Genomic DNA, 26,221 nt, shown 5'->3' with positions numbered 1-26,221 from the left:
AAAACACTCACCCCCCTGTGATGGTATACATACAATATACGATAGTATTATATATAATCTTCCCTCGTTACCATGTGATAAGGTATACATTTTGGAAAGCGACCACTCCGATATTGAAGTGAAATGGTCGATATAAGAGTCCCTCCTCTAGGTTGGTTTCAAGCGAGGATTACAGGGGAAAAAAACCCCAAAAAAAAAAGATAACAAAATTTGTTCCAAAATCCTACAAAGTTGCATCTTTACAAGAAGGAAAATCAGGCCATTTAGGAGAGACTTTTGACTCATAGTCGCTTTAAGCGGTCTTGTTCCACCAAACAATCGTGTGAACCAGATGTTAAAGGGGAACGTGTTCATGAAAAGATATTGAAGGCATAGAGATGATCTAAGAGGAGAAGCAATAAGGAGGACCATTGGAAAGTAGAGAGGATCTGGTCAAGCCGGTGCACTCATGCCAATTACATCCATTCTCCCTCTCTCTCTCTCCCCCCCCCCCCTCCGTCTACTCTCTCTGCGCATGGCAGCGGGTGTGTGTGTGCGCGCGCGCGCTCGTGTGTGCGCTCGTGGAGGAATCTCCCCTCTCTCTCTCTCTCTCTCTCTCTCTCTCTCTCTCTCTCTGTGCGCGAGACAGCGTGGAGGCGGTCGTGTCTTACACGTCGGCGACGGCTGCTTGTGTGGCCGAGCGGGCGCTCGTGTGTGTGGGGAATCTCTCTCTCTCTCTCTCTCTCTCTCTCTCTCTCCGACGTGCGTGTGCGTGTACGTGTACGTCTACACGGTCTGTATTTGTGCGCGCGCGCGCGAGAGAGCGTTTTCAACGTGGACCGTGGGGCTGCAGCTGCCACCTGCGTGGTCACCCAACATTGTTTGGTCTGGTCTGGACCTTGCTGTGGTTGTGGGTCTTAAAGTAGGAGGAAGAGCAGGAGTACCCTCGGAATCTCTCAATTCAAGGCCACCGGCCTGCACGTCCTCCAGCTGCTGCATGCATGCAATGCAGCTCTCGTCCTACGTAGTACCCGTCTCTCTCTCTCTCTCTCTCTCTCTCTCTCTCTCTCTCTCTCTCTCTCCACGCATCCACATACATATGAATGTGCGCACACACAGACATTCTACTTCTACACACATACGAAAGAAGAAGAGAGACCTGAGATCGGAGGGGAGAGAGATAGAGAGAGAGAGAGAGAGACTCTGTGTGCGCGTCGGCGTGCGGGTTTTTGGGGGGGGGAGGGGCGCTGTACAGGATTTGATATGCATTCTTGTGTACATACATACATGAGACATACACACAAGTACTCTTGTTGCAAATGAGAATAAAGGAAGATTTGAAGATGATGTCTTCTTCAAAGCAGAGCCAGCATCAATTACCAGCAAGCAGCTGCAGCTGAGCAGCCATTTTTAGTCTACTTATATCTTCTTCCACAAATCTCTCCCACACCATCCTCGGAAGAAACCACAATTCCTGATCATGTAGCTATCTAGCAAGCCCTAATTCTCATGTAGCTATCTAGCAAACCCTAATTCTCATGTAGCTACATGGGAAAACTCCAAAATGCACATGCTGATTAAAAAGCCGTCCGTTCTGCCGCTCCAAAAATCTACACGTAAATCTCTCTCACACCATCCTCACCAGAAACCCTAATTCTCGTGTAGATATCCAGCAAAACCTAATTATTATGGGTAAATTTATATTGTTTGCAGGGATTTATACTTATCTTGCTCAGTAGAACTCAAATACTTCCTAAGGAATATACTCTTGTGCACATGCCGCAACGGGACACCAACACATACCAATGCAGTAACTTCCTTTGCAATAAATCAAGCAAGCCCTAGCTAAGTATATTCATCCCCCCATGCACATATACTCTTATTTTGCAGGTTTCAACATATGGAGAATAGCTATATAAGGAGACTCTTTTTCTTGTTCATCACAACATGTAAGTTTCAGAGTTTGGTATTATTACTTACCTTTTTGCATGATTGATTATCCTATGCTTAAATTAATCAAAGAAGAAATTCATTTTTGCAGGCATATTGTTGGTGAGTCAATCTCATCATGCAATACCTCCATATAATAAAAGTAATTCTAGAAGAGAACTTCCCAAAGTAGCCAAACATCTTTACAATGTGAGCCACTCTGACTTGCTACCTTTCTTTCGATAAGTTGAGCACCGTTATTATGCGTTTTCATCGTCCAAATAAGCAACTCAACCATCACTAATTATGGTTTAGTTCAATTCTAAGGGGATTCACAAATCCTCACCACCAAGGCATACATTCAATTGGCATTGAGAGTGTAGTTTCTTTTCTTTTGTGTGTGTGATACTTTAGACATGCTATATAAGGTTGATTTGCTCCTTAGTTTAATTACGCTCTAAGAAGTTAAGATTAAGTGATCCTTATAACACTTCTTGATTCTATGCTTAGCGGCCTCAATAAGCCCATTTTTACCCCACAGCATTAAATTTTGAGTAGTAGTGCACTCGTGGCTCCCCAAGACGCCCTTAATATCACAAGAAGTTTCGGACAGATTCTCACAATAATTCTCACATTGAGACTTGCCTCAACATCATGAGATTCTGTGAGGGAGGCACTGCATACCTAGCTAGGTATGCGGTGCCTCTCGAGCATAAGCTCAAGATGTTATGCATTGTATGAAAAACACTGAAAAAGACTCCATTTTCCTACATGAGAAAATTTCTAAGTCTTCTTGTGTATCCTAAATCTCAAATTTTTAAGGGTGCTTTCGAGTGCCACATCATTGAGAGCGCTCCAAAAGTATTATTGCTTGGGTAAAATTTTTACCCTTGAACCATACTAATTAGTGGAGTGCACTTAAATAGCTCCCAATTATCAAGGAGCAATATGCAAGGGCATTACAAGGGCACAATAAGGCTCTTCCTATGGCTTGGTCAATACAATAGTATGTACAAGTATAAGCAAACAATGAAAGTGGGGTTAGGTTTTTTAAGAGACACCCATAGTGTGAATATATCATGTATTTGGCGGCTATATTCCGACCTTTTGAATAATCTCTTGCACTCACACGATGTAAAGAAAGTGATCGCCTCGAGGCTTAATTGTTGCAAGAGTTTCTACAACCTATTCTAGGTATCCAAACCCCAAAACCTTAAGCTACTGAGGGCCTCCAATTTAGGAGACAAAGCTCATCTTCAACAACACTCCCCTTGAGTCATGGAGTCCTTCTTTTATGGTATCCTCTTTGAATTGTCATGGTCTCTCAAAGGTTTAACATTATGGGAGTCCTTCTCTTGGTGTCTCATATTGGTTTCTACCATAGGACTTGCCATTACCTTGATATTGTGTGTGCATAGGGTATAAGAGTGTTTCCGTCATGGACTCCTCCCTGCAAACTATCCTCAATATAAGGTGTAAAAGAACAACAATTATACCATCGCTATGATCCAACTTAGAGAATAGAGAGTAGAACAACTCCTTGGAAAGTCATTGACCCTTCTAATAGCTCATGCATGGCTCTCAACTACAACTTGGTAATTTCCATAACCTAGTCTAGGGTAAAGGGGCCAATAAAAAATTGACTCCCTATGAAGGGACCCTTAGCTTTATGACCTTAAAGGTCCAAATTTGGGACAAAACAAGCCTCTTGGTGAGGTGGTTAGCTGAGTGCAACTCACAATCTATGATGTTAGATCAAGGTCCAAGACCCATTGGTTGCAATGTCACATTATACCCACTTGGTGTGACCTTCCATTCATGGCCACTTTTGTCACACACAATTTTTGTATCACCATCGTGTGTCGCAATGGGAGCTCTATTGGCGGTGTGATTTCTAGGGGAGGAAGGTGGCGTTGCTGCACTCTTTGGATCGTGCCCAATATGCAATCTGAAAACAATGCAGCATGCCAATGAGAATTTTTCGCCCACCTTAGGTGGCCCTAAGTTGGCCCCTTTACCCTAGCCATCCATATTCCAAGACCTTAGGGTGTTAGTGACGTCCTGTCTAGCCATATAACTTATGTAACTGTTATAGTTTAGCACCATTTGAGGAAGCAAAAAAGCTCATTGCTAACATTTATGTGCTACATGGAGCATCAAGTTGAGTGCAACTTAGAATCTATGATGTTTGATCAAGGTTCAAGACCGTTGGTTGCAATGTCACATTATACCCCTTGGTGTGGCCTCCCATTCACAGCCACTTTTGTTACACAATTTTTTTTTTCTCTGTCATGTGTCACCATCGGAGCTCTATTCACGATGTGATTTCTAAGAGAGGCCTAGGTAGGTGCTGCTGTGCTCTTTGGATTGTGCCCATGCAATCTAAAAACAGTGCAGCATATTGCCGGCGAGAATTTATTGCCCACCTTAACTAGCTCTAAGTTGGCCCCTTTAGTACCCTAGCCATCCATACTCCAAGACCTTAGGGTGTTAATGATGTCCTATCTAGCCAACTTATGTAACTATTATAGGTTAGCACCGCTTGAGCAAACGAAAAAGCTCATTGCTAACATTTATGTGCTACATGGAGCATCGAGCTCGAGAATTGTTTTTCTAAATTTAACAACATATTGTCTGAACAATCAAGAGTTAATTAATGCACAAAAATTGAAAAGGTGTCTATAGATTTCTTATTATTATGCCTCATTTTTTACCCTCAAAATGAAGCTCAAAGAAAACAATCGAGATTTTCACAAATATCTCAGATATTTACTAGGATTTTCTATGTAAAAATACTACCCACGCTTTAACTTAAAAATTAAGATCATCAGATAAAATCGACTGCAATAGCACTGAAAAGTTTACACTATAATCATGAGCACTAACTACATTAGATCAAGAAAACTATGGTAGCTATGTTCCAATGCAAGCATACGTGAATACTTGTGTTCTTAGTACAATGGGCTTCTTTGTAAACGAGCATCACCACACAGCTTATTGTTTGTGTGTGTGTGTGTGTGTGTGTGTGTGTGAGAGAGAGAGAGAGAGAGAGAGAGACGCGCCGGGGCAAGGGGGGGGGGGGGGGGGGGAGGATACAAAATAACAATAGGATTACTAAATAGCTTTTGAGTCATCACAATATTGAAAAACACAAGTGCTTCTATCATTACAAGACAATTAGCCTGCATTATTTTGTCCCTAAAAAGCATATCAGAACATGTTTGTCTCTTCATGAACAAAATGAGGTTGATTACAGTAGCTATATATTTTACTCAAAATGAATGTAGATGCACTATCTACATGCATAATTTAGCAAACAAGAAATCATCTTAAAACCTTGAAATATCTATATGTAGATGCGAGCAACTATAATTATGTACACTTGGAAGGTATGATGAGAGAAATCCATTAAATGACTTCACACTAGAATATAAATTGAGTAGCTTATCTGTTAATTGTACCATGAATTAAGCTACTTGATGAGTACAAGCATGAAATAGAGATGATTAAGATTGGCAAGATGAAGACGTACCACACCATAGCACCATATGTGTGTGTGTGTGTGTGTGTGTGTGTGTGTGTGAGAGAGAGAGAGAGAGAGAGCGCGCACGCTAGAAGAAAAATGGACACAACCTTAACATATTGGTCACAATAATCCAAACATACAGATTCCATATTATATATTGAAGAGGTCCAAATAAGATTAGCTACACAACTATGCATACGTTGGTAATATAAGTATCAACTACAATGCATATGTTCTACTGCATGTAGTTGCTTGCATATGCAATATGTGTGTAAAGGGCTCATTGGATAGCCCTCGGAAGGGCACAAGAGTGCAACACAAGTAAGTAGAGGGAGAGGGGTTAAATTTGCAATGGGGCTCCACATGCATGAGTTGACATTTCAACTAAGGGCCAAGATATTGGATGGAACATTGTCCTTTTCACTCATTCAGCAATGCTATGTGTCCTTGTTTTTTCTTTTTTCTTTGAGGGACGACAAGGGTAGCGCAAGCTACAGAGAGAGACGAGGACCCTGTTTCACAAGCCTAAAAGATAGACAAGTACTCAATAGAGACTCAATATTATAAGAAAATTTGACTTCTTATGGTCAAGTTAAGAAAAAACCACCTCTACTAATGACTTAAAAACCACTTCTATCAATGTGGATGTAGCAAGACAAATTACTGCTCCAAGTAGCCTCTAGCGAATAGTCCATCAAAGTGAAAGATGCACTATTGAGGATATCAGATAAGGTGGACACCATTTAGCTTATTCTACTCAAATGAATAGAATCAACCGTGCAAGGCAATACGCTTATGCCCATCATCAACATTGGGACACCCAAACCATGCCAAGTAACCAAAGAAAGAGTGATGTTATTTGGTCCCAAAATGGAAAATCGCACTTTAATTATTAGTTGTAATCATGACTTAACGCCAATATTGAAAATTGTGGTAGCTCTACTTAAATGCTAGAAAACTATACACTTTTGTGCATTAATTGAGTCTCATACTATTAGCATATGAGGGCAATACTCTCAGGAATATTTATGATGATGGGACTATCCCAAGATACTTTAAAGATCTATCCACCGACGAGGAGTTGAACTCAAGACCTTGCCAATAGCCTCAAACCTATCAACCTTGCTAACAAAAAGAGCAACCATTGTAGAGTCCACAGTCCCATGAGAGAGAGAGAGAGAGAGAGAGAGAACCCCAAGCATATTTGGAAAGGTATCTTAAGTTTGGTGAGAAGTGTAGAATACCTCCCATCCATGTGTTCCAACATTTGAAACAAGTAACGCTTACCTTTTTACATTCTCACAAAGATTATCTATATGATGTGTGTGTGTGTGTGTGTGTGTGTGTGTGTGTGTGTGTGAGAGAGAGAGAGAGAGAGAGAGAGAGAGAGACTCTTCTTAGTGCTCAGGAAAAACCTAGGTTTAATATAATCCCACCTACAAATTTTGAGATTCACCTCTAGATTTTAAATTTAAAGGTGAGAAAACCTAAAAACTTTAAAGAAATTTAGTGTAAAAACCTTTAAATATAGTCATGTAGGCCAAGAAACTAACGTGTGACATTATTGCTATAAAATAAATAAAAGCCTGGTTCAACTATCCTCGGTCGGTTCTAACTCTATCCAGAGAGAGAGAGAGAGAGAGAGAGAGAGGGTGTGTTTATTATGTGCAGACTTCATCAGAATGGAGGAGGACAGTCTCACAAGAGGTGATGGGTTCGATTCCAAGAAGCTGCAGTTTTGCCAAATGCAATGGCTGTGTCCCCTGCCGGCCAATTCAGATGCGTGTAGACCCCACTGGCAATTCAAAAACCATGGGTAGCAGTAGTGGCACTACCAGCACCGGCTACGATCCACATGCACAAGATGATGGTGAGCAATACTATCCCCAAGCATGGAGATGCCAATGTAAAGGCAAATTCTATATGCCTTAATTTCTATCATTGGATCACAGCCTTAGATTTTTGAACCGCAAAACCCTCTTATGAAGCTTTGTTAGAGGACTAATTATTGTTATTGCTTCAACATAAACCTATTATGAAGCTTTCAAAATGGGTAGAATGATTTGGATCAATGGTAAGAGTAATGAAGCAACTTAACACACTGTATAAGAGAGGTTAAGAAGTTCATGTATAAAGGACCACCTCTACACATAAATTGTGGTAGTGTTAATGGGGCCTTTCAGCTTCTTTACTCGGTAATATTTGTGATGCATCCTTCCTTGATCCCTGCATTGTGTCACCACATAGTGACCATACAGATGGCTTGGAAAGTCTTACCCCTCTTATCTCCCTTTATGGAGTCCAACTCTTTTGTGCTATTTCTGTCGCAATATCACCGGATGCAATCATCTTGAGAGAGGATATACATTGAGTGGAGACAATCGAAGCTTTGGTTTTTTTCAATGAAATACAATCTTCAATCAGTTTTACAGAAATTTGCACACGTGAGTAGTGAGCAACGTCATATGCATGTACATCCAAGCATTCAGGGCTTAATAATCAACTGAAAGACCTTATTTATCAGATCAGAGAATTCACGAATTGTTGCACCACCACACACAAATCCGTCATCAACGCATTAGATACAATATTTTGCAAAAAGCTAGTCACTATACAGCGGATGTACAAATTGTACAAACGAGGCGTTCCTGCATTTTCTGCCCTATACATGGAGCACCTTCACATATCCTACCATTTGAGCCTTAAAACCTATTGTATAGTGAAAAGTATTTATATACGAAAGTGAACTCCTCACAGAAAAATGTGAACTCAATGAGAAAGTAATATCCACCCCATGCTCCACCCAATCATAAGGCCAGCACCTGCAAAGCTCAACCCAAGGGCAAACGCAAGTCCAATTGTGCAACGCAACCAAACACTACTTTCTGGAACAGAGCCATGCTTGTGATGTCTGCCTTCCCATGCGCTCGGTAAGTGGTGGTGCGTCTTCTTCCGAGAAGCACGTTTTCCAATGTGTTTCAAGGGGTTGCTCACTATCTGTTCAGCAGCACTAGAAATTTCCGACAGCTCCTTACCCATCCAAACCTCCATATCCCTCCCGGAACACATCTTCAGCCACATGTTTTCCAACTCCAAAGTCTGCACCCACTGCTTGTATGTACGCGCTGTCCATGACTCCCTGAACAGCAACCGGGCAAGCTTCTCTCTTTCTTGCAATGCTTGTGCTGCCAGCTTTTCAGCTTGTCGTGCACGTGTTTGTGAGTGGCAAAGGGCTTCGCCAAGTGCCTCAAAGCCATGCTTACTAACACCTATATGTCTTCCACTATGTGTTTTCCAAGCCATGGTCTGATCCTCAGAGCTGAAAGAAAGAAAACATTCTGAGTGACAACTACAAAAGCAATGGAAGCAATGTTTCAAATTGTTCAATACATTACATCACCTTTTTATTGAAGAAGATTGTGGGAAAGTAGACGGGATTGGCTGAGGTTCAGACATGCTGTTCTCTGACTGCCTTGGTTCTTGTGGGCATAGTAGTGAAGCCAACAAAACCTTGTCTGCTGAGGAATTAGCAGACTTCATGTCTTTCAAAGAATTGAAGTCACAATTGGCCAGTGGTCCCTTCCATGTAAACGAACTCTGAGAGTGGGGCAAATCACAATTTTCCAGGTACCCATGACCTTTCTGAGAAACCAAGGCTGCAAGCTCTTTGCTGTCTGCAGTTCGCCACATGGCACCTTCTCTGTGAGATGCTTTTGCGACATTCAATTCTACTGACAGATTTCCAGATACTTTCGAAGAATTGCTAGTCCCAGCATCTGACGATCCTTCGGTTTTGGATCCACTGAACATAGAGCTTGTGGTGGTGGTGGTGGATGAATCAGTTTCAAGTCTTAAACCTTCTTCCTTGTCAGCAGTATTGCTCGGTTCTTCATTGTTTGTAGCAAACCACTCACTTTTGTAAGTCTGTTGTTGATCCATTATCCACTGCCACTCCAGCTCCGACTCAGAAGGTTTCTTGCAGTCCTTTAAAACTGCAAAATCTCCTAAACCTGGAATAGGGGATTTTTCTACGGTTATGTATTGCGAGTCAATATCAAGAGGACTGCCAGGACCAAATTGCCATGGAAGATCCGTCTTTGCACTTAGGTCACTCCAACACTCTCCAGGCAAACATGATAGCCCCTCACATTTATCCATAGCCATCGATACTGGAACTGGTTTCCCAGCTGAAAGCATCTGATAATGTCTGTAGATACGGAAAGTGTCTGCTTCTGTTTCTTGGTCATCTGTGAAGCACCTATTGGAGGGAATTTCATACCGATTGGAGCCTGACTTATTGTCTGACATGACACAGCCTCTCTTTGCTTCCCTTTCTGAAAATGAAGAAGAGGATATCAGACGCATGTCAAGCAGCAAGTTGTACAAACAAGCTATTTCAAAACTAGTAACAGGCAAATTGCCATAAAGAAACGTTCCTTGGAACAGAAAACCCTAAAACACTCCTCCAGGATGACCAGATGTATCAATATACAAACTAGTGTGAGAGATAATAATGATCAAGCCCCTTCCACCTCCTTGTCAACAACTTCAAAATCACAAACAATGTCTATAGTTGGAAAGATACGTAGTGTATGGTACGTAATCGATATGTAAGGTATGTACTTCGTACTGGTAAAAATTTCGGTACGTATCAGTGCGTAAAATTTTTTCTTTTACGACTAAAATGATAATACATTTTCATACAAACGCTAGAGCTATACCCATTTTATTGGATGTGATCCCACTTTTCACAAAAGCATCAAAACCCCTACGCAATTCTGTACTGTTTGGACCAGTACATTTGTTTGGATGCACACTTGATCGTGTAAACAATAAACAGTACCACCCAAAACAACCTGTGACGGTGGCTGGCCTTCTACCCTTTGCACATCCCTTTCAGTTAGGCTAAACAAACATAGACATGATTAGATGACATCCATATACGAGAAAATTGGCAACAGCTACGCTCTCAAAATACAGGACAGGCAAAAGGGGGGACAGAGGAAGAATCTGCTCTAAAAAGTTGGTTGCTTTTAACAATTTCCATTCATGAAATTTTCCTTCTTTGAAATCAATCATTGTGATTGAATCTGTAGGGTAAATGGCACAAAGTGATGACCAACCAAGGAAGAATCTGCTCTAAAAAATTGATTGTTTTTAACAATTTCCATTCATGAAATTTTCCTTCTTTGAAACCCATCATTGTGATTGTATCTGTAGGGTACATGGCACAAAGTGATGATGTGGCATGACCAACCTGAAGGATTTGCCAAGAGGACAAGGGGTTAGAGTTAAAAACTCTAATCTAGAAGATCTGAACCCAGAAATGTGGGCGAGGGGCCTAAGAGATTAGGTTTTTAAACCCTAACCCTAACCCTATTGACTTGAAGAGCACCGACCGAGGGGCCTAAACCCTAAAAAGTCAAAAGTGTAGATGGTGCTATGGGTTTTTGAAATTTGCATTGACATGCTGACGTGGCAGGCTGTATGGAATTCTGCAAATTGGTTTTGTGCATGCTTTTGGGAGCAGATGCTTTTGGGCACTGAAGCTTTTGAACTAGATGCCTTTGGGGCTCTACTTTGGGCATCCCTTTTACTGTTTATAAGTGCCCAGAGGGCCATTCTTCGAAGAGCATCTAAAAGCAGAGTCTCAGAGAGAACTGGACCCTCGAGCAGTTGTACCTTTGCAAAGCAATAATAAAGAAATACCAGAAGGGGCACCAGTCTTCGGGGCCAGCTTTAGAGCCAGAGCATTTTGGCTTGGAACTCCATTGTGCCGATTCTCTCTCTCTCTCTCTCTCTCTCTCTCTCTCTCTCTCTCTCTCTCTCTCTCTCTCTCTCTCTTCAATTTGCAATTTTTATTCATGTGTTGCTATTGAATTCTCGCTTGGAGTGTTCAAGCCTGTAATAGCAATATCACAGTTCGCACGATTCTTCTTCTACAGAGGATCCGTGCTCATGAAAAGATTGATCAAGTACTCCAATATGTGAATCGCTTGAAAAATTACCCGTTTATCGAGATTCACTCAAGATGGCGAGAGGCCATCAATTCTCCTCTCAAGTCGGTAATGAAACAAAAAGCAAAGCCAAGCGCAGAAAAGCAGAGATTGTACTTGCACATAGAGTTTGACAACGCTTTTTAAAAGAAGTGTCAAGTGCAACGGAATTGAAAAGGTGAAGATCTAGGTTTTACACTTTCACAAAATCCTTTTCTCTCTTTCCTTGCGTTAGTGATTCCTTTTAGCTTAAATTATGGTTCGTTTTACTTTTCCCTGAAGAGAGAGACTAAGAGAGAGCAATAAAGATGTGGAGAGAGAGAGAGAGAGAGAGGAGAATGACACCCGATGGGGTCCCAACCAACCCTCTCAAGGGCCCCCCACACCGTTGCCGATGTGGCATTTGCTTTAGATTGCGTAAAATAGAATGTACACATATGCAATACCTAAAGTGCAGACTCTACTGACTCGAATGATGACTGTTGCCGCGGTACTTCTCAAGGCGAGGCACCTCCGGGATTGATTTGATGCACCTTTAGATCCTTTTCAATGTGGGATTGCTGATGGCCACCAAGGGATAGATTTGGGGCTGAATTGCTCTCCCGATGTGAGAGGAATGAAGGGCTGAAAACACAGATCTCGACGATGCCGATGATGGACAGGAATAGAGCACTCGATGCTGGCTAGGGAATGGCCGAGGGGAGGCTCAATGGGCTGCCAAAGTACCAAACCGCATCCGTGAGGGCTCACATTAGTAGATGTAGCACCAATCCGGCAAGGAAGAGGGCTGAAACTGAAAACGCTGGCTGATCCGTGAGGGCTCGCGTTAGCAGATCTGGCACCAATCCAGCGAGGAAGAGGGCTGAAACTGAAAACGTTGGCTGAAAGCTAGCACGATGGCTTGCCTGGCGTTTTGTGCAAAAATGGTAGGGCTGATTGCCACAGCAGGAAACCTATAGAGAGTGCTAGGCTCTTGGCTCCCTTTGTAGGTAAGATTTGGACTTATAAATCTCCTTAGGCTTAGGTAGGGCAAACTATCCACTACACCCAAAAATGATTTATTGATGAGTTTGGCCAGGGGGTCAGTTTCTGGGTGAAATTGTCGCACATATGCCCACCCAAGAATCTGATCAACGTAGGGAATGGCTTGTTGGATTGAATTGATTTCTATGCATGAAAGAAATTGGAGCTTTACTAGTTCCCTCTTCGGATGCAGAGGGGTTAATCAGTAGTGCAATATTTTCATAAGGGTGTGACTCTTGGTTGAAGAAGGCCTTGGTCTCTTCTCCATAAGCCGGACCGCCAGTGTCAAGACGAGATCACATTGGTCCAGTCCCCACCCAGTGGAAGCATCCACTCAGATAGCAAGGAAAGGATTTCTCTAACCTATAACTACATGCACGTCATGGCAAATGTCCACCGTGGTGTAATAATATCTATCAAACGCTTGTACAAATCATTTATGCAAGAGGGTTCCAAATTTGCAAAACCTAATCTAATGGACTTCTCCAGACATGTAGGTCCTGCGAACAAACTCACAAAATTGCCGGTACTAATCCTCCTAGGATTTTAGACACTCCTATCTGGAAGAAGGGGAAATGTCACAAACTGCTGACATGTCAAAGCCTAAAGAATGGAGCCAACTTACAGATGCTGGCCAAGGGACCTAAACCCTAAGAAGAACAAGTAACAGAAGAAGAAGTCCTACCAACTTATGGGGACCCCGTCCGATGGGGCCCAAGTGACATAAAGGATTAAAATAAAGCAGGACCGCACGCACACACAAACTGATGACGTGGCAGATTTTCGAAAATTGCGCTGACATGATGATGTGGCAGGCTGTACGGATTTCCACGTTTTGTGTTGACTGCTGTACGGATTTCCGTGATTTACACTGGCAGCTTTTTGGCATTGCCTTTGGACCAGAAGCTTTTGAGTTTGAAGGCTTTTCATGTAAAACTGCTTTTGGGGCCTAGGGCCTTTAAATATGAGACTAGGGCTCATTCTCTGGCATGCTTCCTGGAGAAGGTGCAGGGTACTTCAAGAGTCTGGAGTACCGGCTTGTACTGTGTTGATGCAATATAAAGAAATACCGCAAGGGGCGCCAAGGTTTGGGGCCAATACTCTCTGGGGTGGAAATCCGCCACTCCGTGTCGCGTGTCGTCTCTCTCTTTCAGTTCAGTTGTTATTGAAGTGCTAAAAGTCTGTTCAGTCTGTTCTTTTCTTTTGGCACATGGTGTCCGTCTTGTGACAGTGGTATCAGAGCATCAGGCGTGTGCTTTTCTAAAAGCATACCCGTCCCACAAAAGAGCAGACAAAGCAAACCAAAGACTTCTGGAATTTATTTGAGGTATCTTTGCCTCCCAACCCGGACTCATTAGCCACTGCCACCCTTACTTCATCGCACATCGGGCACGCTCTCGTCTTCACCGCTCATGTCTTACAGGACATAAGCCATTAAGATCACTTGCAAGAGAAGGATCCAAGGTTTGTTTCGAGCTGTTGTTTTTCTCAGAGACAGTACCATGCAGATGTCTATAGCTACCAAGCCGCACACTTCCAAGGACTCGGCAAGCTTTCAAGAAAAAAATTTGCCCGAAGTTATAGGTTTCTGACACCTTCCTTCGGAGTGCAACTTTTGGCAGAGTGGGGTATCCTAAAATGCTTGCCATGGAAACCCTAGCAACTTATAACTTGAAGTTTCTAGACATCTCCCAGTAGATGTCTCTTCACGATCAGATGACCTTGGAGGTCCAGTGCAATTGCTATCATGGGACTACCATCGCCGCCAAAGAAACACTGCTTGTCCAAGAACTGATGGACCATGCTGTGCTCAGCTACGACCCTATGGAATGAACCTAACCCTAAATTTTTGGTGCCGGTTTCATGTTGGAAAGTCAGTCGACTTTTCGAGCTCGACTGATGTCGAGATTGCTTTTTAAGTTTGAAATCTGTTTGAGAATTGTTTGACTCTGGTTTTAATACTGGTTTCAATAATTGGTGATTTTACTCCCGGGTGGAGAAGTGAAAAATATTGTTTTGGTATTGTTTGAACCTCCGAATGGCGCAGGCTGATGCCTAGGGAGAGTTCTGTTGTATGCTAGAAAACCCTATGAACGACGCAGGCCGATGCCTGGGGAGCGTTTGGTTGTATACTTGAACCTCCAAGCGACGCAGACTGCGGTCTGGGAAGCGTTTGGTTGTACAGTCTTCTAAGCTCATGGCCCGAACCTTTTTAGGTTATTTGCGGGGGGAATGACGAGGTAGTCGTTGAGTAGCTTCATACCGCAGACCGTTTGTCTCGAGGGAGTGCTCAACGGCGCTGTTTGTTGTGTCTTGTAAAATGCATATGTAAGCATTTGTGTTGCATTGTGATGTGCCAATATATTCTTAATTGGATGAGATTGCCTGAATATGTAATTTTAGTGCATCAAGACACCCGTGGAAGATCAGTACGGTCTGGGTGTGATGGCTAATTTTACTACGCAGGAATATCAAGAGTTCCAATCTGGACGAAAGGAGAAGCTAACTCCTTCATCAAAAGAGCCGAAAGGAGAAGCTAACTCCTTGATAAAAAGAGCCGAAAGGAGAAGCTAACTCCTTAACAAAAAGAGCAAACTGATTGTCCCTCGGAATGATCCTTGGAAATTTTTTTGAGCTAACTTGAGTTGTTTTGCAGATATGTTGTAATCGCGGACGATTACTCTCTTTCAAGAAGGGGAGATGTCACAAACTGCTGACGTGTCAAAGCCTAAAGAATTGAGCCAACTTACAGATGCTGCCGAGAGGCCTAAACCCTAAGAAGAACAAGTAACAGAAGAAGAAGTCCTACCAACTTATGGGGACCCCGTCCGATGGGGGCCCAAGTGACATAAAGGATTAAAATAAAGCAGGACCCGCACACACACACAAACTGTGACGTGGCAGATTTCCGAAAATTGCGCGAAAAATAATGACATGGCAAGCTGTATGGATTTCCGCGTTTTGTGTTGACTGCTGTACGGATTTCCATGATTTACGCTGACAGCTTTTCGGCATTGCCTTTGGACCGGAAGCTTTTGAGTTTGAAGGCTTTTCATGTAAAACTGCTTTTGGGGCCTAGGGCCTTTAAAGATGAGACTAGGGCTCATTCTCTGGCATGCTTCCTGGAGAAGGTGCAGGGTACTCCAAGAGTCTGGAGTACCGACTTCTACTGTGTTGATGCAATATAAAGAAATACCGAAAGGGGCGCCAAGGTTTGGGGCCAATACTCTCTGGGGTGAAATTCCGCCACTCCATGTCGTGTGTCGTCTCTCTCTTTCAGTTCAGTTGTTATTGAAGTGCTAAAAGTCTGTTTAGTCTGTTCTTTTCTATTGGCACGTGGTGCCCGTCTTGTGACAAGAAAACTGGCTATGGAAGTTGATGAAGCATATCCATGTGGCGCACAGAGCCATGTGCACGTGACATCTTGTCCTGCTTAAGATGAGGTACAGATACTGATCTGCATGGCCTCCTTCTATGAGGCTAGCAAATCTGAGTAGTTGGTAAAATATTGATCGTCCACCAAAGCGGCTTCATGCGTCCCTCAATCCTTGAACTTTAGGAAGTATTGCCTTGCGTGCTTCTTTGTCCCGTGCTTGAATCGATGCAAAAAGATCTATCCGGCTCCATAACTTCGGCCTCATGAATTATCTCGGGTTGCTCATCGTTTGGGACGCTGCTTGGAGGTTCACCCTGGAACAATTTAAGCCAAGAAACATAAAAAACATAATGCATTGTTCAAGAAGGTGACAAACATAATTGCATGGAAACATCATTTACCTTCTTGACGATCAGAAGAGGACCATACATACGAAATGAGAGTTTAGGACACCTATTACCAACTTGCTTGAAACGTTGCTTCATGATCCTTAAAAACACCCATCAAATTGTGAGTGAAGTGCATATGAAAATTGTAACTTAGTGCCAAATGTGGATGAAATGCATACGAAAGGTTTAACTTAGTGCCAAAATTTTCAAACAAAGCACGCTAAAAATGGGATGTAGACTTGGTAATATAATCCGACACAATAGACTTGGGTAGACCACACAATGGACACCAATGTTTTATGAGAAATTGTGCAACATCTTGTGCAATAACATTGGCCTTGCAAGGAATTAACATACAAAATTTGCTAAATCTATCAGCGATATTTAAAACATTGCGTGTTCCGTGCAGATCTGAAAGGAGGTAAATTAATTACAAAATCCATACTTGTGTCCTCAAATGGTCCATTAAGAATAGGCGACGGCATAAATAGCCCTTGTTGCTTACCATGAGGGAGTTTAACTTTTCGACATATAGCATACTTAATAGCATAGTTGTACACATCCTTACGCATCTTTGGCCAATAGAAAAATCGTTCAATTTTATTTAATGTAGCATTAATACCTCTACGACCACCCATTAATACATCATGTGCGTCATGCAAAATTGGTGCTCAGTGAGAAGATAGCACACACAAATGGTTCCTAAAGAAAAACCAGCCATCACAAATGACATAATTGTGCGGACCTTGTGCATTGAGTGCTTGTAACCAGTGCTTTTCAAATTCCTTTGATATCATCAAAGCCAACACCTTGAATAGAGATAAAAGAATGAGACTCTATGAGAGAGCTTTACCTTTCCTACTCAATGCATCTACCACACGGTTAGCTTTGCAAGGACATACTCAATCATACCACCAAATTGTTCAAAACATTGAGACCATCGTGCTAGCCTATCACTTCAATGTGCACTAGGCATAGATTGAAGCCATTTAAGTACTTAGTGATCTGTGCGAATGACAAACTCACGTCCATAAATGAAATGCTTCCAATGCTTTAATGCATGAATGATAGAGAGACGTTTCTTATCATAGACACAATAATTTTTATCAGCACTATTTAATTTACGAGAGACAAATGCCGCTGGATGATTGTCTTGTTGTAACATTGCGTCAATGACAATGTTACTAGCGTCAATCCAAATCGCAAAAGGCACATCCCAAGAGGCAAGGACGAGCCATGGTGGCTCAGTGACTACTACTTTGAGCGCTTCAAAAGCACTCTTAGCGACATCTATCATGACAACGCGCTCACGGCAAGTCTTGACATCTTTTAACAAACCAGACAATGGTGCTACAATATGTGTAAAGTGCTTGATGTGAGAACTGTATACTTGACACAAACCCAAAAATGTGCAAAGATCATATGTTGTCTCAAGGATAGGTCACTCTCTTACCTTACCTTCATGGGATCAAGCCAAATGCCCTCGTAAGAGATGATATAGCCTAAATAGCACACAATAGTCGGAAAAAATTCGGACTTCTTTGTTGCAATATAAGGAGGGCTAGCATCCAATCGGGCCAAAACTTTCTCCACACCAGTAGCATGTTGCTCCCAGGAAGAGGAAAAATAAGAATATCATCCAGAAAAATGAACACGCATATACCGACCAAGTCAATGAAAATACGCATCATCATATGATTAAACGTACCCGGTGCATCCGTCAATCCAAACGGCATAACAATGAACTCGTAATGTCTACGTTCGGTCCTAAAGACAATCTTGTAGATGTCTCGCTTTGCGATTCTTACCTAATGGTAGCCACTCTTCAAATCTACTTTTGAAAACACTATCACCTCATTGAGACGCTCCAAAATATACTCAATGCGAGGCATAGGAAACTTGTTCTTGACCTTTATCTTATTAAGGGCTCTGTAATCCACACATAATTGAGTAGCACTCGATCAAGCTTTGTGCGACCCCCAGACAGCCTCTCTTTCTCTCGCTTTGACCGCAGGATAGATCGCTTCTCTACTGTCAGGGGATTTGTGTTCGAAAAGTGAGCCGGGCAGGCGTGGGGCCTCTGGCTGTGAGAGGTGTGTGGAAGAGAGTTGCAACAAACACAATTAATGTAGAGAAAGCTTAAGACTGACAACTTGAACACGATTCTGAAGCTTGATTACCCAAAGCGGACAATTAACAGTACCGTTGCTTAAATTATTTAAACTCCTTACATCATGTTAATTTGCCTTCATTGGCTTGTCGAGCTTGCCTTGATAATAGTTGTCTCCTTTGTTCTTCTTCTGCTGCTTTAAGATCGACAGAGAGAGAGAGAGAGAGATCCCATAAAAATGATTAATTATGGTTTGAGAAAGAGATTACGGCTTGGGTTATGGCTTCTTTGATTAGAGTAGCTATGGAAGCTTGGATTAGCGTGGGCTATGGAAGCTTGGAAAAAGAGTGAGTGCTCAAAGCTTATGGCTTTCTCCCCTGATACAACAGAGAACAAAAACTTGAATATCTCCTATTGGGTGCAGAATTAGCCTTTGTGCGTGAGACGCAAAAATGCTCAAAACGCTGTTTTTCTACTCCCGCAATGGCCCGTTTTTACCAAAAACCTGTTTTACGAAAATTTTACAGACTAAGACTTTTTCGGCCTCCCTCATGTAAACATGCTCACGTAACAGTAACTCTTTCTCTCATCACTCATCTAAGGACAAGGACAAGAATTCTAATGGGAATGATAACAATAAAAAGAACTCTTCCAGTTCTTCTTCTCAATCTCATTCTCCATCTCAATCCTACTAATTTAAAGATAAGGGTAAAGGAAAATCTGATAAGCCTCAACTCACACTTGATGAAAAGATTGCTCCAGGAGGTCACATGAAAAAGGAGTGTCCTAAGAAAGAATCTGGAAAAAAACCTCTATTGCGTCAAATTTTGACTCTACACCTCAAGTGAATGCTACGAGTGTGGTAGAGCACAAGAAGCTAAGTATGAGGGGACTTTCGAAGAGGATGAACTCATAAAATGTTAAACATGTGAATGGTCAAAGGGTTGTTGTGTTGTTTGATTGTGGGAGTTCTCATGATGTCATAAGTTAATCTCTTGTGAAACGTGCACGTCTTCAAACTTCTCCTATCCCCACAGTAACAAACTTGGACACCCCAAAGTCTAGATTTTACCGCGACACAACAGAGAGTCACTTCAAAACAATTCACAAACGACGACATGGCCCTGCGTAGTTCCATGCCAAGAGGTATTGGCCCCAAAGACTGGCGTCCCTTTCGATATTTCTTTTTATATAAATCTGTGTGCAAAGTACAAAGAGAGCCCGCGGGTGCTCACTCTCAGACTCTGCGTCCAGATGCTCTGAGAAGTGAGCCCCAAAGGCCACTTAAAAAGAATTTACAAGGGATGCTAAAAGCAGAGCCCCAAAAGCTTCTCAAACTCAAAAGCAGTAATCTCTAAAAGCTTGGCTCAAAATCTGTCAATTAAAAACAGCCAGTGTAATTTCCGCAAAGCGTACAAACTGCCACGTCATCGGCGTGAAAACTATGCGGACTGCCAGTGCAAATTCCAGCGGGATTTTCGGGCCTTCTGCCACATCAACATTCAGCGAGGCGGCGCATTTCAGGGGTCCCTCGTCCTCTGGCCATAAGGAGGAGGTCACGTCACCAGTTTGTGACATACCCCCCTCTTGAAAGAATTGCAATCGCCCTCGATTACGCCTGCAAAACAGACAGAGGCCATAAACTGTCACTGACTATTAGTATCGACGCACTAGACACAACACATCTAGTACTTGTACAAATCGACAGTCACATCACCAGACATCACAGGATATCACATGACAAATCACACACAAATTCATTTCAAATCTCGGACCATGATTTATCGGCAACGTACTTAGTAATCGCATCAAGATCCATTCCAGACCTCACGGATGCCCGATTAACTAATCCTTATTGCAATCATGTCTATAGAGATTTATGAGACCAAAATGCTGCAGTCATTTCGTCTTTCTGTTCCTGCACTCAAACAAGTCAAGTACAAATCAATCATTTTCATTTTCGGGAATTCCAATTCATAAAGTCATTCAGCAGAATACTACTCAGCCCAATAGTATCCCTAAAACCCAAAGGGACATCAGTGACTCTAATCAAAATCGGGGTAATCCGTTGACAAAGGAGCGGAGTGACTCCCCTCTTGTGCAAACCCGCTGCACTAGATTCACCCATGCTGAAATCGAGGTTCTATCGGAGTAGACTATGCTAAACCGAATGCTTCAAGGTAAAGTTCAAAAATCTGAGGAGTATCTGCTAGGTCCTCCTCCATCCACTTCGCATCCACTGCAGGATAGTTCTTGAATTTAACCAAGAGCTGCCTAATCGCTTTACCTTTTATCTTTCTATCCTTGTGTGCTAAAATTTGTTCTGGAACGAGTATCTCCTCGCTTTCCTCCACTTCGGGTTGCTCATCTGGCTCCCCATCATCAAGCACATCGCCTTTAAAAGGCTTCAATAGACTCACATGAAACCATTGTGAATCTTCCAAGTATCGGGCAGCTTCAGTCTAAAGGAGACATCATTTATCTTTTCTTTTATCTGGAAATGGCCATAATACATCATGTCAAGCTTTGGAAAAAGCCGCTCCTTTCCTTTTCGTTTTCTTAGGCGTGCCTTCTCAAAACGTAAGAGCACCCAATCGTCCTCCTTTAATTTCAAACCACGACGATGTCGATCTGTAGCCTTCTTATGTCTTTCTTGAGATTTCTCTAAAGCCTTCCGGACCTTGGCAGAAGCAGTGTCCAAGTCCCTCGTGTACTGGTCGGCTTCAAAAATCTTATCATGGGTCTGGGGAATGTTTTGATCTACCAGTTGACTCCCTTTTTCCTTTCTTTCCTTATGTCTTGGGACCTGCAAGTAGCATCTTTCGCTTCCCTGTCCATTGGCACGTCAGTGTCAATCATCGAAACCCTAAGACGCACTATCATCTGATTCCTCTTTCTCTGGAATCCTTTGATGAACTTGCACCTGGTTTCCTTAGTTCGTCGGAACCCTCTGATTCGCCAGAATTCTGTGATGAGCTATCATCTGGTTCCCTTGATTCATTCTCGTCACTAGAAGATTCTTGCCTTTTTGATACTATCATGTCCGTCGCATAAGTCAATGAGCCGACATGCATTCCAAATCGTTGCTTAGTCATGTCCCATGGAGTTAGACTTCTGGTTTAAAGCATAGTCTTGGATCTCTTTAGCAAATCATAGCAAAACCGCTCAATCTGGTCTTTCAAAAGAATCTTCGACAAGTATCCGAAAATCTCTGGCAATAATCATCCAATGTATCTTTCTCAGTCATTTTCAAATGATGCCAAGGCATAATGACATCTCTTGGATATTCATCGTTCTTTTCAAGTAAGAAGCCGCCTTTCACTCCCTGAATGTTTTGAGAACCACGGTCCAGAGAAGGCGACGTCAAACTGTTGTTCAACTCAAGGGCTCGATGGGTGTCCTGCCCTGACTCCCTTCCTTGAACTCCTTGGTTTTCTTGTTGATTTGGTCATTTTCAAAAGAGGACGACCTCTCCTCCTTTAAACGGCTAGATGGCCTTCTAGACTTTGTTTCAAAAATCTTCTTCAAGAGAATATTGTCTTAGGTACTTAGAAATTGAAGAAAATTCTTAGCACCTTCGAACACTTCAAATGGCATCTTTCCCGTGTGTCGTTGTAGGTAAACTCCACCAAGGGCAAAGACTTTTCCCATTTAGTCTTCTGATACAAAGAAGAAGACTTCAACAAATTCAAAACCATTGAATTGGCTATTTCCAAATTGCCCATCTATCTGCGGGTGGAACAAGGACGGCAACTGCAACCACGTGCCAATGTTCTCCTAGATTGCCATCCAAAACAACTAGTAGATCGGGGATCTTTGTCCAAAACAATGGACTCAGACATGCCATATATTCGAACACTTTTGCCAAAGGATCGAGCTTAACTGTCTTTTTTACTACAGAGCAGTGAACCTGCTTATTGAATCTGTTGATGACCGTCCAAAGGCCATCATGCCCACTCTGTGTTTGTGGGAGATCAAAAATGAAATCCATAGCAATACTTTCCCAGGGGCGGGTGGGAATGGGTAAAGGTTATAACAATCCTTGTGGTTTATGCTTGTCAAACTTGACCTTTTAGCATACCAAGCAACTCCGTACAAAGTCGTCCACAACTGTTGACGTGGCAAAATTGTAAGGATTTCCGTAAACTACGCTAGCTGCTTTTTCACTGCTTTTTGGAGCCATTTGCTTTATGGGGATTATTGTTTTTAGCATTAAAGCTTTTGGAGACTACTGCTTTTGAGTTTGAGAAGCTTTTGGGGGCTCTTCTTTTAGCAACCCTATTGTAACCTTTATAAATGGCCTTAGGGACTCATTTCTCGAAGCATTTGGACACAGAGTCTGAGAGTGAGACCCTCGTGCCCTCTTTGTACTTTGAGCACAGATTAATATAAAAAGAAATACCGAAAGGGGCACCAGTCTTTGGGGCCAATACCTTTGGGCACGGAACTACGCTGAGCCGTGTCGACTCTTTTTTAAACTGTGATTTGAAGGTGTGCAGTATTTTTGAAGTGAATCTCTGATGTGTCGCGGTGGAATCTTGTAAGGTGCAGCGGTTGTGAATGTTGAACTTTGCTCAAGATCAGTGCTCCGAACTGTGCTCAAGGTTCCTTTTACTTACGGAAGGGAGAGCCTTTTTTTTCTTTAGTGAGAGAGTGCAAATGATCACAAACAAAGTAGTAAACAATGTGAATGAAGGTGCTGAGACTGAGAGATAGAGAGAGAAGAATACGACACCAGAATGTTGTCAAACCCTCCTCCGAAGGCCCCACTCTCTATGGCGAGAGCGGTCTACTATTGATTGCACAAATCTTTACAATGCAGTGGACTTGCCGATAATGTCGACGACAATGAGGTCGACGACGAGACGGGCTGAAATCTGAAAATGCTGATGGCTGAAATCTGCAAATCTTTATCTGCTAAATTCTGACTCTGTGTCGGTGATGACGGCGATGACGACGACGACGCGCTGAAAACGCAGATGCTGAAATCTGTGTTTTCTGGGCTGAAACTGCAAACTTCAGTGGATCTAACCGTGCGGCGAGGAACTGCTGCAAAAAGGTGAGATCTGTGAGGTTTGGGGGCTATTCTGCGGTGTGTCTATGCTAAAAACTGAAAAGGCTGAGTGTGGATCTGCAAAACGCCGAGGCTGATCTGCAAATCAAAAACGCTGGGCTGAACTGAAGCTTGATGCAAAAACGCTAGGCTACTTGCTGGAGTCTGCGATTGCCTAGGCTGATCTGCCATGCAAAAACGCCAGGGCTTGCTGTGGATGAAAAACGCTAGGCTTGCTGTTTGCAAAAACGCTAGGTTTGTTGTTTGGGGAGATCTTGCTGAGAAGGTGCCTGTTGAACTCTTAGTCCTACTACCTCTTCTGCCCAAGAGTGCTAGCGCTACGATTTCTTATATACTTGCATGGCTAAATTGCCCTACCCAGATCCCAACAAAAGTCACTTACAAATTATAAGTGAAAAATGGCTAAAATTGAAAAAATAGGTTTTCTGCACTATAAAATGCTCTTGATGGAATCTGATGGTAATGCTGATGATCATGCTCTGTGCAACCAGAGGATATGCATCTACTCTTAAGTGTCGGGACATGCACGGTCTGCGAATAGACTCACAAAGGTGCCAGAACACTTTCTAGGCTAGACTGACTGAACCCTTGTCATGAAGTAGCTTGTCCACGTACACAGGGTTAGATGTGCACGTGACATCCCCTTCTTTTTAAAGTGAGGTATTGGTACCGATCTGCATGGCTTCCTTGTAGGTTGCCAACATCTCGGGATAATCTTTGAAAAACTCTTTATCAACCCACACTGCTTCATGGGTTCCTTGATCCTTGAACTTCAAAAAGTACTGTCTCACTTGCTTCTTTGAACCATGGCGAAACCGATACAACAATACTTGCTCCGGCTCAATGACTTCAGCTTCATCGATGATCTCCGGTTCTTCTTCTTCCGAAATGTCCTTTAGAGGTGTTCCCTAAAACACTTTCAACCAAGAAACATGGAAAACGTTGTGCATTGACCATGAGTTAGGCAACTGCAATTTCATTGAAACATCATTTATCTTTTTAATGACAGGAAATGGACCATACATTCGAAAAGACAACTTTGGGCACTTCTTTCCAACTTGCTTAAGATGTTGCTTCATGATTCTTAAATACACCGAATCTCCTTCCTTGATCGAAACATCCTGACGATGCTTATTAGCCTGCCGTGAGTAAGATTCCTGAGCCTTGCTTAGCCGAAGCTTCACACTCTCAGAAACCTCATCCAACGACTTACTTTAAGCATTGGCATCAGGTATTTGACTGACCGAGCGAGTCAAAAGTGATTGGAACGGACGGTCAAAAGCTGCCTCATACGGATTTCGACCAATGGCAGAGCATAAAGAGTCATTCAAAATAGCCTAAATCAATGGGAGATAGAGCTCCAAATGAGACTGTTGATCATGCACATATGACTTTAAAATATCAAAAGCCAATTGAGTGTAAATCTTTGTCTGACCATCTGACTGTGGATGAAAAGCCGATGAAAAATTAAACTTAGTACCAAAATTTTCAAAGAGTACGCGCCAAAAATTGGACGTGAACTTAACATCCCTATCGGAAACAATCGATTTTGGCAAACCACAAAGGAGGTACCAATGCTTTATGAACAACCGTGCTACATCTTGTGTTGTGACTGTGGCCTTACAAGGAATTAACGTGCAAAACTTGCTGAAACGATCAAGAATTGTCAAACATTGAGTGTTCCTTGCATGCAAACTAGGTGGAAGCTTAGTCACTAAATCCATGGAAATATCTTGAAAAGGTCCATCGAGAATAAGCAACGGAAGCAAGAGGCCTTGCTGCTTACCCCGAGGAGCTTTTACCTTTTGACATATAGTACACTGTGTGACATAACGAAACACATCTTTTCGCATTTTAGGCCAATAAAAGAATCTTTCTATTTTTTTCAAAGTGGTGTTTATTCCCCTGTGCTCACCCGTGAGAGAGTCATGTGCATCATGCAATATGGCTGGCCTGAGAGAGGACAACACACATAGACGTTGACGAAAATACAACAAACCATCACAAATGACATAGTTGCTTGGCCCTTGGGAAGCAAGAGCCTGCAACCATTGCTTACCAAACTCAGAATCCGCATACTGGTTCTACATGCTGTCGAAAGACACACACTGAAGAGAAACTGTGGATCGTGACTCAAGAGCCAAAATCTGTCCTTTGCGACTTAACGCATCTGGAACAGGGTTAGCTTCTCCAGGCACATACTCAATCAAACCTCCAAATTGCTCAAAAAATTGTGACCACCATGCTTGGCAATCACTCCAATGTGCACTAGGCATAGACTGGAGCCACTTGAGGGCTTGATGATCTGTGCAAACTGTGAACTCTCTACCATACAAAAAATGCTTCCAATGCTTAAGAGAGTGAATGACAGACAAAAGCGTCTGACTTAGGATTCTGGGTGCATAATCCTGGTCGTTCTTCTTGTGCACTTTTCTGGTGTATGAGGAGAGCGGCCGGGAGTGCCCTACCGACTCCTAAAACAAAAATGACAGACAAAAGTTCTTTATCATAAACTGAATAGTTCTTTTCTGCATTATTGAGCTTCTGACTAAGGAAAGCTACTGGACGACCATGTTGCTGAAGCACTACGTCTATGGCGACATTGCTCGCATCTGTCCATACCTCAAAGAGGTCATCCCAAGAGACAAGGATGAGACACGACGCTTCTGTCTCACCGCAACCTTGAGAGCTGCGAAAGCCTCAATGGCCGCCTCGGGTAAATCCACACGCTGACGGCGAGTCTTTACCCTTTTCAAAACATCAATCATAGGTGCAGCAATGCGTGCAAAATTCTCTATGTGCAAACTATATGCTTGACA

The 26,221-nt window shown here is 42.6% G+C and overlaps 2 protein-coding genes across 4 annotated transcripts in view; one reads left to right on the top strand and one right to left on the bottom strand.

Moving 5' to 3' along the window:
• Positions 1–1,151: 1,151 nt before the first annotated feature.
• Positions 1,152–7,848, top strand: LOC147432162 (uncharacterized). 2 transcript variants are annotated; one of them, XM_086492153.1, is made up of 5 exons: positions 1,153–1,595; positions 1,693–1,789; positions 1,870–1,928; positions 2,021–2,118; positions 7,106–7,848. In XM_086492153.1, exons 2-5 carry the CDS (start codon positions 1,785–1,787, stop codon positions 7,364–7,366), a joined length of 423 nt encoding a protein of 140 aa, XP_086348279.1. In that variant the 5' UTR covers positions 1,153–1,595; positions 1,693–1,784; the 3' UTR covers positions 7,367–7,848. The 2 variants fall into 2 exon arrangements, with proteins under 2 accessions (XP_086348280.1, XP_086348279.1); XM_086492154.1 differs by having other exon boundaries at positions 1,152–1,789.
• Positions 7,849–7,989: 141 nt separating this feature from the next.
• LOC147432161 (uncharacterized) overlaps positions 7,990–26,221 on the bottom strand; it is a 41,062-nt gene continuing 22,830 nt past the window's right edge. Inside the window, exons 2-4 of one of the 2 annotated variants that reach the window (XM_086492152.1) lie at positions 16,231–16,318; positions 8,835–9,768; positions 7,990–8,753 (exon numbers count right to left, since the gene is read on the bottom strand). In XM_086492152.1, coding sequence (XP_086348278.1) covers positions 8,204–8,753; positions 8,835–9,742 — 1,458 coding nt within the window. In that variant the 5' untranslated portion in view covers positions 9,743–9,768; positions 16,231–16,318 and the 3' untranslated portion in view covers positions 7,990–8,203. The remainder of the gene's footprint in view (positions 8,754–8,834; positions 9,769–16,230; positions 16,319–26,221) is intronic. The other variant, XM_086492151.1, reaches the window with a different exon arrangement.

Source organism: Adiantum capillus-veneris, chromosome 20 (assembly GCF_014529385.1).
Source record: "Adiantum capillus-veneris isolate H3 chromosome 20, ASM1452938v2, whole genome shotgun sequence".
Taxonomy (NCBI): Eukaryota; Viridiplantae; Streptophyta; class Polypodiopsida; order Polypodiales; family Pteridaceae; genus Adiantum; species Adiantum capillus-veneris.
Note: the sequence above shows the minus strand (reverse complement) of the source record. Positions and strands in the feature narration are given on the sequence as shown.

Excerpts from the sequence above, each read along its gene's own strand:
- LOC147432162 (XM_086492154.1), top strand. Across the intron at positions 1,929-2,020 it reads TTTCTTGTTCATCACAACAT|GCATATTGTTGGTGAGTCAA; the intron begins GTAAGTTTCAGA and ends TCATTTTTGCAG. Across the intron at positions 2,119-7,105 it reads TAGCCAAACATCTTTACAAT|ACTTCATCAGAATGGAGGAG; the intron begins GTGAGCCACTCT and ends TATTATGTGCAG.